This window comes from Lontra canadensis, unplaced genomic scaffold (genome assembly GCF_010015895.1).
Source record: "Lontra canadensis isolate GAN:19392208 unplaced genomic scaffold, GSC_riverotter_1.0 scaffold184, whole genome shotgun sequence".
NCBI classification, from domain to species: domain Eukaryota; kingdom Metazoa; phylum Chordata; class Mammalia; order Carnivora; family Mustelidae; genus Lontra; species Lontra canadensis.
Genome location: NW_022631178.1, coordinates 372,836 through 384,462, shown reverse-complemented (window position 1 = coordinate 384,462; position 11,627 = coordinate 372,836). Strand labels below are relative to the sequence as shown.

General features: G+C 64.5%; 1 protein-coding gene across 1 annotated transcript; it reads right to left on the bottom strand.

Moving 5' to 3' along the window:
• Positions 1 to 248: 248 nt before the first annotated feature.
• On the bottom strand, positions 249 to 2,404 carry LOC116860780 (neutrophil elastase-like). The gene is made up of 5 exons (XM_032847028.1): positions 2,323 to 2,404; positions 1,775 to 1,931; positions 1,426 to 1,567; positions 649 to 879; positions 249 to 488 (listed from the first exon to the last, which is right to left on the bottom strand). The coding sequence occupies exons 1-5, from the start codon at positions 2,387 to 2,389 to the stop codon at positions 288 to 290; spliced, it is 798 nt and encodes a 265-aa protein (XP_032702919.1). The 5' UTR covers positions 2,390 to 2,404; the 3' UTR covers positions 249 to 287.
• Between the last annotated feature and the right edge of the window lie 9,223 nt (positions 2,405 to 11,627).

Sequence of the window (11,627 nt, the reverse complement as noted above, 5' to 3'; positions counted from 1 at the left end):
GCGCCGTCACCGCCGCAGCACCAATTCCACCGGCTGAGCCTGGGAACCCGAAATGGCAACTGGGCTCCTTCCGTGAGGGTGGGGAAGGGGCTTCCTACCCTGAAGCCCTGAGTTCGCCGCTAGTTGGTGACAACACACTTGCGAGATTTCCCAGATCCTAGAGACCCAGCTAGACCCAGCGGCACAGCCACCAACACCCGGACACGTTCGTACAAAACAGAGGGGGTTTTTATTGTGTGTGATGCGAAGGGGGCCGTGCGGGCAGGGCCGGGCCTGGGGCAGCCCTTCTAGATGGTCCTGCTGGCCGGGTCCCGTGGGTGGACCGGCGGCCGGTCGTCCCGGCGACGGATGATGGAGTTTATCCAGTCTGCAAACTGGGCGACGGGAGCGAAGGCGTCTGGGTAGAGCCCAGAGCCGCAGCCCCCGCGGATGAAGGAGTCGATGCCCTGGACGAGCCCATTGCAAACCAGGGGCCCGCCGGAGTCCCCCTGCAGAGACAGACAGGGCTGAGGACCGGCGTCTGGGGCTCGGGCCAGCCCCGCCAGAGCCCTCCCACAGAGACGGACAGGGGTGGGGGGTGTTGGGGGGGCTGGGTGTCCGGGGCAGGAGCGGGGTGGGGACGCAGGGGGAGGGGCTGGCGGTACGCACGAAGCAGATGCCAGCCTGCCGGCGAGGCACCAGCGTGCACACGTTCGTACGGCGACAGAGTGTGGTCACCACGGTCACATTGAGCTCCTGCAGGACCCTGGCCAGTGGCCGGGCCATGCCCAGCTGGCCCCAGCCCATGGCCAGGCACGGAACCCCACTGCCCACGCCTTGATTCTGGGCAGGCAGCCTGGCCAACTGCACGTTCCTGTTGATGGTGGCCGACCCGTTGAGCTGCAGTGGGCCGGATGGCGCGTCAGAGCGTCCCAGGGGGTGGGGGCCATGGCCCTCCCCTCCCCGGGCCTCAGTTTCCCCATCTCTACAGTGGGAGCGACCACAGTGGCTCAGAGCATCTCTGGACGTCTTGAATGCAGTAAACAGTAGGTACTCAATAAAACACAGCATTCCAGAACATTCTCAGACAATAATCATAACTTGCAAGCACCGGGGAAGAGAGGGTTTCCTCCTTAAATCTCCTGCCAGCTGAATGTGGGGAGTTTTGCCCTGTTTCACAAAGACAGGAGCTGTCCCTGTGCTAGGTCACATAAATTAAGTTTGTTGATCGGCAATGGCTCAGAGCTTCCCCTATGATCTCATTTAATTTCTCAACAGCCCTGCCGGGTGGGATTTGTTTCATCCTGTTACAGAGGTGGGGAATGAGGCACAACGGGGTGATGTACCCACTTAGAGCCGGGGCCCCAATCACGTCCCGCAGTCTCCAGCCCCCTCCCCAGGAGTCCTGCCCTGGGCATCCCCTCCCCACCCTCCCTGGCTTCCCACCTGGAGGATCACGATGTCGTTCAGCAGCCTCTGCGGGTCGAAGCCGCTTTCAAAGACCCGCCGGATGGCAAACGATTGCGTCGTGGGCTCTCGCTGCCCCAGGTCATGTGCCCCCAGCACCACCACCACCGACCGGAAGTTCCTCAAGCAAGGAGAGACAGGAGGTGACTGGAGGCGGCCCCGGTGGTGGGCCATCTGAGCCCGGGGGCGGGGAAGGGGCGCTCATGGGGTGCGGGGCAGGCTCGGGGCAGACCCCTGGGGGGACCGCAGGCTCCCGGTCTCCCTCTCTCCCCACACATAGATGCGGGAACGGGGCTCCGAGGAGGGAAGGCAGGACGGGGGTACTCACAGACCGTCCACACAGTGGGCAGCCGACATGACGAAGTTGGGGGCGATGAGGGTAGCCCCACAGAAGTGGCCTCCACGCCGCTGTAGGGACACCATGAAGGGCCATGCGTGGGGCCGGGCCGCGCGGCCCCCCACAATCTCCGAGGCCAGGGCTGGGCCTGAGGACACCGGGAGGGAGTGGAGCGGTGAGGACCGTGGAGGGGCCCTGTGGGGCAGGTGTCCTCCCGACGGGACAGCAGGGTGGGGGCTCCTCATGGGCCTGTGGCCCCGATGAGGGAACTGAGGCCCAGAGGGCAGAGGGGACCTGCCACCACCTGCACCTCGACCCGGCACAGCTGGACTGAGACCCGACGGCTTCGGAGTCCCCAGGGTGTGGCCTCTGGTTCAGCCCAACTCCGGGCTCCCTGGGCGGCCTCAGCACTCAGAGCCGGCGTCCTCCTCTGCAGATGGGCCCCCTCATCCAGCTGCTACCTCCCAACAAGGGCGAGGGGCCCCGAGGGTCTGGGCAGGCGGGGAGGGAAAGACAGATAGACCCATGGCCCCACTCACCACCCAGCAGCGCGGCCAGCAGCAGGGGGACAAGGGTAGGGCTGGAGGAGCTGTGGCTTAGGGTCATGGCGGGGCCGGGGCTCTGGCGTGTCTGCCCCCCCCCGTTCCCACCCGTCCCTCTTATAGCCCCACTCCTGGAGGCCGTTACAGGGGCCCCATAGTGAGGCCAGGTGTCCCCACTTCCTCTCCCCCACCCTGGGAGGTGAGTGACGGGAAGAGGAGGGTGAGAGGAGGTGCGCAAGGGGCGTCTGAGGGGTACGCGAGGGGCCGAGCGGGGTCTCAGCGAGGGCTGCACAAGTAAATGGGAGGGTCAGATAAACATTGTTTTTAGTATAATTAGCTCCCAAATATTGCACAGAACACACTTGTCTGTAGTTAGTCCCTGTTCGCCTGACATTCATGTAGAACTAGGTGTCCTGTGTGTTTACTAAAGCTGGCACCCTAGGCCCAAAAGTCCTTGGCTGGGGCCCCCCATGTGCCTCAGTTTACCCAGGGCACCGTGCAAGGTCCTGACATTCCACAGGGGCGGCAAGGCTGCTGGGCCCCCATCTGAGACGAGGCAGAGCGAGGGCCTCCCCAATGAGTTCCCATCCAGTGACCCCCAGGAGATCTGGGGCTGGCCCCAGGCCCCATGGTTCACAGTAGGGTGGGGTCTGCAGCCCCTCCTGATCAGGGCCGGGCCCTCCAGCCTCTCTGGCTGTAGCTCAGGCAGAGCTCACTCTCAGTGGGGCCAGAAATTCTGGGAAGCAGCCCCCAGTCCCCAACTCCCTGAGCGCTGCTGAACCCCCTTCCCACCCCAGTACGGCCAGCCAGTGGTCCTGGATTCCAGCCCAGGCCTGCAGGCTAGGGCGCTCCTGCCTGGAGCAGCAGAAGAACTCAGTGGAACAATGGAGCTGGGGTCCCCAGGGCCCAGCCCCCACCCCCATGACCCCTGTTCCACTTCCCGCCTCCCCAAGGATGCTCCAGCTCCAACAGCCTGCGAGCCGCTGTCGCAAGAAGCAACGTTCTTCCAGCTCTGGCAAGGTTCGGGGGAAGGAGCAACGGATGCTCCCGCAGGCTGGGCGGGTGGGGGCCCCCAGGGCTTCCCAGAGCTGGGGCCACCGCGGGGGTACCCTTTGTCCCACGTGGCCGCAGACAGCAAATCCCATACTCTGCAGGGGTGAGGACACCAGCCCTGCTGTCCCCAAGCCCGGCATATAGCAGGTGCTCCATGTCTACTCTTTATCCCCCCCTTGGTCTGATGCACAGTGACAAGGCCTGCCCCCTCCCCTCCTGGCAGGGTCCCCCCAACCTGCTTCGTTCAAGTGACCAGAGAGCACTTAGTAAGCACCCCTTTCCAGTCTGGGATGGGGGGGAGGGGAGGCAGCCCTGTCTTTGGAGGAAGTGGCTCTGCAGGGACGGCAGATTTAACCAACTCTGCCTCTGTTGAGCACCATCTGTATACCATGTTCATCTGTGTCATGGTGGTCAGGTATGCTGACTTTGGGTTCATACCCTCATGTGGCCGCTTGCCTACTGCACGGGTCCAGGCCACCGGCTCTAGCGCTCTGTGCCTCAGTGTCCCCGTCGGGAGGACGACAGCTTGCGCACCGGGCTCTGTCTCCTGGTTGGCGCAAGGATGAGCAGAACGGAGGTTTCTGAAGTCCTGAGATAAGAAAGTGCTGTGCTTGAGGGTTGTTAACCATTAACCTCGCTTAGGAGGGCAGGTGGAGCCGCCTTGGGGAGCACAGGCCAGGGAGGCTCTAATTCCAGACCAGTGACCGGTGACTCCGCGGCACGTGCACTTTAGGCGGTCTGTGTTAGGCCACAATAAGATAGTGATTTGAGTGTGGGGGGTGGCCCCACGGGGCACAGACCCCGGCCTCCAGGGGACCCTCACTCCCAGAGGCCTCCGCTCTGTGGTTTTGTGAGTCCCTGAGTCTCCACAAGCCCAGCCCACCTCCAGCAAATCACCCCGATGCCCCGGTCCTCCCCTCCTGGGCTCTGATCCCGGCTGCAAGCCCACATCTGCGAGCCCACGTCCCCGAGCCAGCGTCACAGGCATGCGCCCACGGGAAACCGGGGGTGGTGGGGGCCGGCGCTCTGGGCTCTCCGTTCCCATCAATGGGCTCCATGCCCTCCAGCAAGCCTCCCTGACCCCCTTCTCTGGGCACTAAAGGTCCCTCTGAGCTTTTTAGGGAAACCACTTCCCCGCCTTGCGCTCCTGGGGAATTCAGGGAATTCCTGACATCCTCGCATGCTCATCAGCAAACGTTTCCCAGGATCAGGCCACGACGTCCTGCCCCACGGCAGTCAGCCCTGCAGCAAGAGCTGCGAAGAGGGCGGGTGTGGGGGCTCTCGCGGTGGGGGGGGGGCGGGGCGCCGAGGGCACGCTGCCGCCAGGTGGCAGCAGAGTCGATCCAGAGGGGAAGCCCCGCCTTCCCAGTCCGTGTGTCCCCTCTCTGAGGCTTGAGGGCCTCCTTGCCACGACCACCCGCCCCCTCCTGGCCAATGACCCTCACCTCTTCCCAGCCTCCGACCTCTCCTCTAGGCCCAGCCCAGTTCATTTCCGGGACCCCGCCAGCCCCCTGACCTGCTCTCCTCCTTGGCCTTGCGCATCCCATCCACACCGCAGGCCTTGCTGGTCCTGAGGCGGAGCCTTCGCACCTGCTGTGCCCCTGCCCGAGGCCCTTACGTCCCTCTCCATGCAGCGTCAGTCAGCTCAGGCATGGCCACCTCCTCCAGGAAGCCTCCCTAATGATCCCTGTGCTGGGAGCTGGGAGAACAGAGCTGGTCCCTCACGGCCAGGGTGGGGCTCCCTGACAGTTCTGGCAATGTCAGGGGTGACTCCGCTGTCTAGACAAGGAACCCGAGAGATGGGTAGCGACTTAATCAGGGTCACCCTGCAGGGCTGGGTTAAAACCCGAGTCCGTGTGCGTCCGGGAAGTGAGACCCACTGTGACCTGGGCCCTCCAGGCCTCTGCCCCAACCCCCCATCCTGAGTTTGGGGCTCGGGGACAGGGGTGCTGGGCGTCTTCGGCCACTCTCCGCACTAAGAAAGGACAGGCAGAAGCCTGGGAAGGAGTTTCAACTTTTGCTGATGTGGCCGTGGGGTGCAGGGCTCCTGAGAACCCTGCCACGGGTAAGGCCATCCGCGGGCGGGGGAGGGAGGAAGCAGCCTCCTGCTCAAACTCTGCACACAGTTCCCCAGCTCGGGGCTGTGGTCGCCCCCTGGCTTGGGGCCTCTGCAGAAGGGGTGGGGGGCCTCAGGGGCCACCCTCGCACCCTGCACGGACCCCATCCACCGGTGGGGGGCAGCCGGAGCGCTGGGGGGTGGTACCGTCCTAGACCACAGAGGGGTCCACAGTCTTAAGGATGTGGCTGCAGACCAAGAGGCCGCTGAGTCCTCCAGGAAGGGTGGGGACCGGTGGGTGGGTCACCCGGGCTGGGCCGAGGTGGCCACGGTGTGAGAGGCTGGGGCGCCATCTAGGGGTAAATGTTTAGAGTCTGGATCTTTCTTTTGGACGTGCAGACGAGGAGGGAGATAAGGCCAGGGGAGAGCAGGGCCTACTGCATACGCGGCCCCTGGATTCGGGCTGTGGCTCCCTGAACAACACCGAAATGACCCTAACCCACACTTCCCCAAGGGGGGAAAGCCCCCAGGCCCAGCGAAGGCTGCTGCATACACTCAGCCCACCCTGCCTTGCGGGGGCGAGGCTGGCCCGCACATCACCCCACGGAAGCCCCCCGTCCAGGTCCAGGTGGGGACACCGAGTGAGGCCCGCAGCTGCTCAGTGTGTGCCCGGCCACCCTCCATCCCCTGGGCCATCCCTAGGGTCCCTTCTGTTCCGGGACACCCAGGCCCCTCGGGAGCCCCTCCGGCCACACAGCCAGGCCGCCAGGTGCTGGGGACATGCACGTCCAGAGCCAATGCTGGGGCTGCAACGAGCGATAGTGAGGGGCGTCCGGGAAACCTGGGGGCACTAGCCGGTCCTGCTGGGGACACTGGGCCCCCAGCATCTGGGCAAGGAGGGCGGCGGGGAAGTCCGGCTGGGACAGAGCGCTGTTGGCCAGCCCCACAACCTCCCCCCCGCATCCATGTGCGTCCTGCCTACGCCAAAGGGCCTCTTCGAGCACTTGGCCCACACTGTCCGCTCCACCTGTCCCCTCTCGCTCACCCTCCGGCTCCACCTGGAAGTTACCTCCTCCAGGGAGCCTGCCCTGCCGACCCTCTAAACCCTGCCAGGGCTGTTTTCTCGGACTCCAGGGGCCTCTGCCTTGTAACATCAGTCACGTTGGTTGATTAGTTCACTCACGAAACACCGAGTGCCAGCGGAATTCTTGGTCCTATACCAGGCCTGGGGGTCCTGCCTCTGCCCCCCGGGAGCCAATTTTCAGGGTGGGAGGCCCAGGCCCAGGGGAGGAGGACTGAAGGTAGAGTGGAGGTGGAGGTGAACAGGAAAGCAGGGAGGGGTGGAAGTTATAGCAAGAAGGGTAAGGCCGGCAGTGAGGCTGGGGATGGCCAGGGCAAGGGTGGGAGGCAGGGGCGCCCAAAGGGTGACTGTGGGGCTGCCTGATGACTCTGTCGCTGCCAAGCCAGTTGCACATCCGGCCATGTCCCAGCATCAGCATGGGGCTTTGTAAACAGTAGGCACTCCATAAATGCATACTGTGGGATGAGTGATGGGGTCCTGCAGGCCTGCTGGCCCAGCCCACCTACCCAACTCTGTGCATCGCCGCTGACTTCAAACAGGTGAGCGAAGCGGACCTCAGCAGGTGGACTCGGGGTCTGCAGGGGGTGGGCCCAGGCACCACACCCACCAGGACGGAGCCGCTGAGGAACCCAGGTGCCTGTCGTCTGGCGTCCTCGTTCACTGGTTCCCCTGCCCCTGAGACACCCAGAGCACAGCCCCCTCGGTGACTGACTCCCCAGAGCTGCCTGGGAGGGCCTGACCATCTGGACTGTGCTCTTGCCCCTGAGGTATGAGGGGTGCTGGGCCTGGGGTCAGGACATGTGGCTTGAGCTCACCCCTCCTGGGCCTTGTCCTGACACCAGGGGGCCAGCTCAGGCTGCGGAGCAGGGGAAAGGCTTCACCTAGTTTGGCACAAGAGGGTTGGGCAGAGGGAAGGAGGGGGTGGCCTGGGGTAGGGCCAGCTCCCCTCCTAGACCTCAGGGCAGGACTGGCTCCCCCCCAAACCCCAGGGAAGGGCTGACTCCCCACTGCAGACCCCAGGGCAGGGCCGGCTCCCCGCCAGATGCCAGGCAGGGCTACCTCCCCCGCAGACCCCAGGGCAGGGCCGGCTCACAGGACTGCAGGGAGTGGACAGTGGGCAGCACAGAGCTTGAACGGATGCCTGCCACGTAGGGCTGTGAGTGGGGCTCAGCTTCTGGCCCATGCATGGTCTCTGCCACCACTGGGGCCCAGGGAGCCCCCAGACTGGGAGAGGACAAAGCCACTGTGTGACCTCACCCAGGCCCAGGACCTCTTGGAGCCTCCATCTCCCCATCTGTAAAATGGGTGTCCCATGGCTTGTCCACCTGGCGCTGGGGTCTGCTGGCGGAAGGAGGTGGGTCTGGGCAGAGCCACTGCTGGGGGGCGGGGGAGCCTGGCAGCCACCTCCTTAGTATTTCTGAAGCACGCGGTCCTGAAGGCCAGGGAGGGTTTGAAGAAGCAGGAGGGGGAGCCAGTGAGGCTCATTTTCCAAATGAGCAAACTGAGGACCGTAACATCCTCATCCTGATGAAGGCTCTGGACGGCCTCTGGCTCCGCCTCCTCCAGCACCTTCGTCATTGACCTGCCTGCATGCCGCTCCCCCCACCCCCGGCCCGATGCGCTGTGCGCCCCCCACCACGCGCCCCCACCTCCCCTGCACCCACGCCGGCACCCACGGCTGTGCCCTCCCCCGCACCCCGCACCCCCGCACCGGCACCTGCGGAAACCCAGAGCTCACCACTCACGTTTCCTTCCCAGGACCCCCGCGAGATTCTGCCCGTTTTACAGACGTGGAAACGGCCGAACGGCCCAGAGATGTCCCATTCTCTCCTCCCTCCCGTCCGGGCATTCGTCACAGCAGTAGGTGGAGCCTGCCCTGGTCCCCACTTCTGCAGTGAGGGCCCTGGACAGACTGGCTGGAGGTCACATTCCCCCAGAATCAGCAGGGCCCAGGCAGACAGATGGACACGTAGCCGGACACATGGCCAGCAGGACGGGTGTGAGGGCAATGGCCATGGTGGGGCTGGGGCCCCAGGGGTTCTCCCCCGCCTGCCGCCCCCACTTCCTCCTTGCACCATTGGGACCACGGGGAGCGCGGGAGCTTAGAACCGTGCCCCAGGGAGGACGCAGGGGTGTGACTGTGTCCCAGGGGACACGGGGCAGTGGCCAGGGACGTCTGTGGCTGCTGCACTGGAGCTTCTGGTACCGAGGGGTTGGGGTCAGGGATGTGGCTCGGCCCCAGCCCAGCCCCGGAGCCCCTACAAGAACAATCCTCTGTCCACGTCTGCAAGGAGACGTTCAGGTGGAAAGGAGATATATTTTTTTAAGATTTCCTTCCTTCCTTCCTTCCTTCCTTCCTTCCTTCCTTCCTTCCTTCCTTCCTTCCTTCCACAGCGAGAGCACAGGCAGGGAGCGGCAGGCAGAGGGAGAGGGAGACGCAGGATCCCCGCAGAGCAGGGAGCCTGACGCGGGGCTCGATCCCAGGACCCTGAGATCACGACCTGAGCCGAAGGCAGAGGCTCAACAGACTGAGCCACCCAGGCGCCCCTAAGAGGAAATGTTTGTGCATTTATTTCTAACCGAGAGGTTTAAACCCGCAGAAATGTGGAGAGAGGAGCTCACCAAACTTGGGGACAAAAAAAAGAAACGCTTGGGACACCTGGGTGGCTCAGTTGGTTAAGCGGCTGCCTTCGGCTCAGGTCATGATCCCAGCGTCCTGGGATCGAGTCCCACATCGGGCTCCTTGCTCAGCAGGAAGCCTGCTTCCCCCTCTGCCTCTGCCTGCCACTCTGTCTGCCTGTGCTCGCTTACTCACTCTCCCTCTGTCTCTGACAAAATAAAAAAAAAAAACAAAAAAAAAAACGCTTTCTCTCTCTCCATTTTGGGATGACGTCATGCTTGCGGAAGTCAGAAGCAGCCCCACGTGTGTGCCACCAGCTTCCCCAGGCACAGCCGGGACTGCAGGCTGGTGGCCTCCTGCATCGGCCGGCGTCCCTTGTCTCCTCCGCTCTGGGACGGCGCCGCGGCCTCTCCCATCCTTTGGCGACGTTTGCAGGGACCTCACGGGTCGGCAGGGGCCCGAGCGTGCGGTTGGCGGTGGGCAGCGCTCCTGCGTTCTTGGCGGGAGTCCCACGGGCGACACTGGGGCTCCTCGGGCACCCCCTCTGAGGCCGCTGCGGACGGTGCTGACCTGGAGCCCTGCCCGGCGGCTCCGAGAGCTCCGTTCCTGCATCGGCACACCCTCAGCCAGCGCTGCGTCCCTCTGTCTGTCCCCCCACAGACATCGACTGGCTTCTGCCCTCTGGATGGGCCATGCCTTCCGTCAGGCCAGCCCCTGTGTCCACGCACCCCGGGGCGTCCACCTTCGCCCGCGTGGGGGCTCACATGCGCCTGCGGAAACCGCAGGGCCTTGGGGCACCCCCCCACCGCGCCAGCTGGGCTGAGCTGCCCAGGCCCCCGCCTCCCCACTGGTGACATGGGGACAGTGGTAGCACCGTCCTCAGGGCGGTGATGTTTGGAAGGTGTTCGGCCCACAGCGAGGGTGAGGTAAACGCGGGAAGGCACCTTGTCACCCTTGTCACTGTCCCTGTCCCTGTCACCACCCTACCTGGCTTAGCCCCTCCTTATTCCCAGGCTCTTCTGGGAGCAGACACACACCTGCCGCCTGGGCTCGGGTTCTCCTGGGCTCTGGGGTCCTGGGGCGGACACATGGCCTCCTGAGCCTCAGTCTCCCCAGCTGCTGAGTGGGGCGATGAGAACAGCCCTGCCCCATGGGGCTTCAGTTTCCAAACACACAGAGGAGCTTGTCAGCTGTTAGCTGACAGATGAACAGACACATGTGTGGTCCCCATGCACGGGAGCATCCGCCAGCTGTGGACAGGAGCGAGGCCCTCACCTACCACCCTGGAAATGGACACCAAGCCCATGGCATGCAGGGAGGGGACCAGACACAGGAGGCCACGTAGGGTGTGAGTCCACGCGTGCGACACCCCAGACCAGGCTCCTCCCCAGACCGGAAGGGGGCTCGTGGGGGCCGGGGGCTGTGGGAGGGGTGTGGGGTGACAGCTGACGGGGACGGGGTTGCCTTTGGGGAGATGGAACGTTCTGGAAGTAGACAGAGGTGATGGCTGACCGCCCTGTGAATTTACCTAATGCCACTGGATTGTAACTTTAAAATGGTGAATTTTATGTTCTGCGAATTTTACATCAATTAAAACACTGTTTTTTAACATTTGTGGGTTTCCGGGCCCCTCCCCGGTCTGCAGACACCGAGGCCCAGGGCCGGGACCCCTCCCCACTAGAACAGGCCTGGTCTTCTCCAGCAGAAGAGCTCTCTCTCCCACCCCACCCAAGCCTGTGCCCGTCCCCCCAGCCAGGTACGGCCGACTCCCAGGCAGGGGTACGTAGGGGGAGCAGCCCCTCCGGCGGGTTTCTGTGGGCGTGTGTCTCCAGGGAAACCGCGACCACCACCCGCAGACTGCAGCGTCGGGCCTTTAAAACGAGTCTTGGACGAAAATTCCCCACACAGGAGGCTTGACTGAGTGTCCAGAAAGGCAGCAGGTGCCAAGTGTCCCCGCCGGGCCACCCGCGGTCCTCCGTCCCGAGCCAGCGCCTGGCGGCCCTACAGACCCTTCCGGAGCGTGCGGAGAGCAACTCTGGGCCCCTTCACGCCAGACCCAGCTGCGGCCCCGCTCGGTCCGGGCTCTCCGGCATCGGGCCCCCACCTGCTCTCGGGGACTGGCGATGTCCCGACCCGGGCTGGCAGGTGGGGGGACCAATGCTCAGGGTCTCACAGCCCAGGCCACCTTGTTGGGGTGAAGCCGTGTCCCCCGCTGCCTGGTTTCCTCGGACGGAAGGCGTGCACACACGGAGGACACCAAATTGAGGGCAGGGCAGACAGAAAGTCCGCGTGGAGCTTGGGCTCTCCGAGGGGCCGCGCTGGCTCCCGGCCTGGAAGGAACCCTCAGCACAGCAGGGGCAGCAGCTTCGAGAGGACGCGGGGCACCTGCCCGCCGTGCGGGGTCAGTGCCAGCCTGCCCCCGGTCCCGTGGCCCCGGCGACCCTAGAGGTGTCACCTGCAGGGTGTGCGGGAAGCCGCGTCCCTCTGAGCTG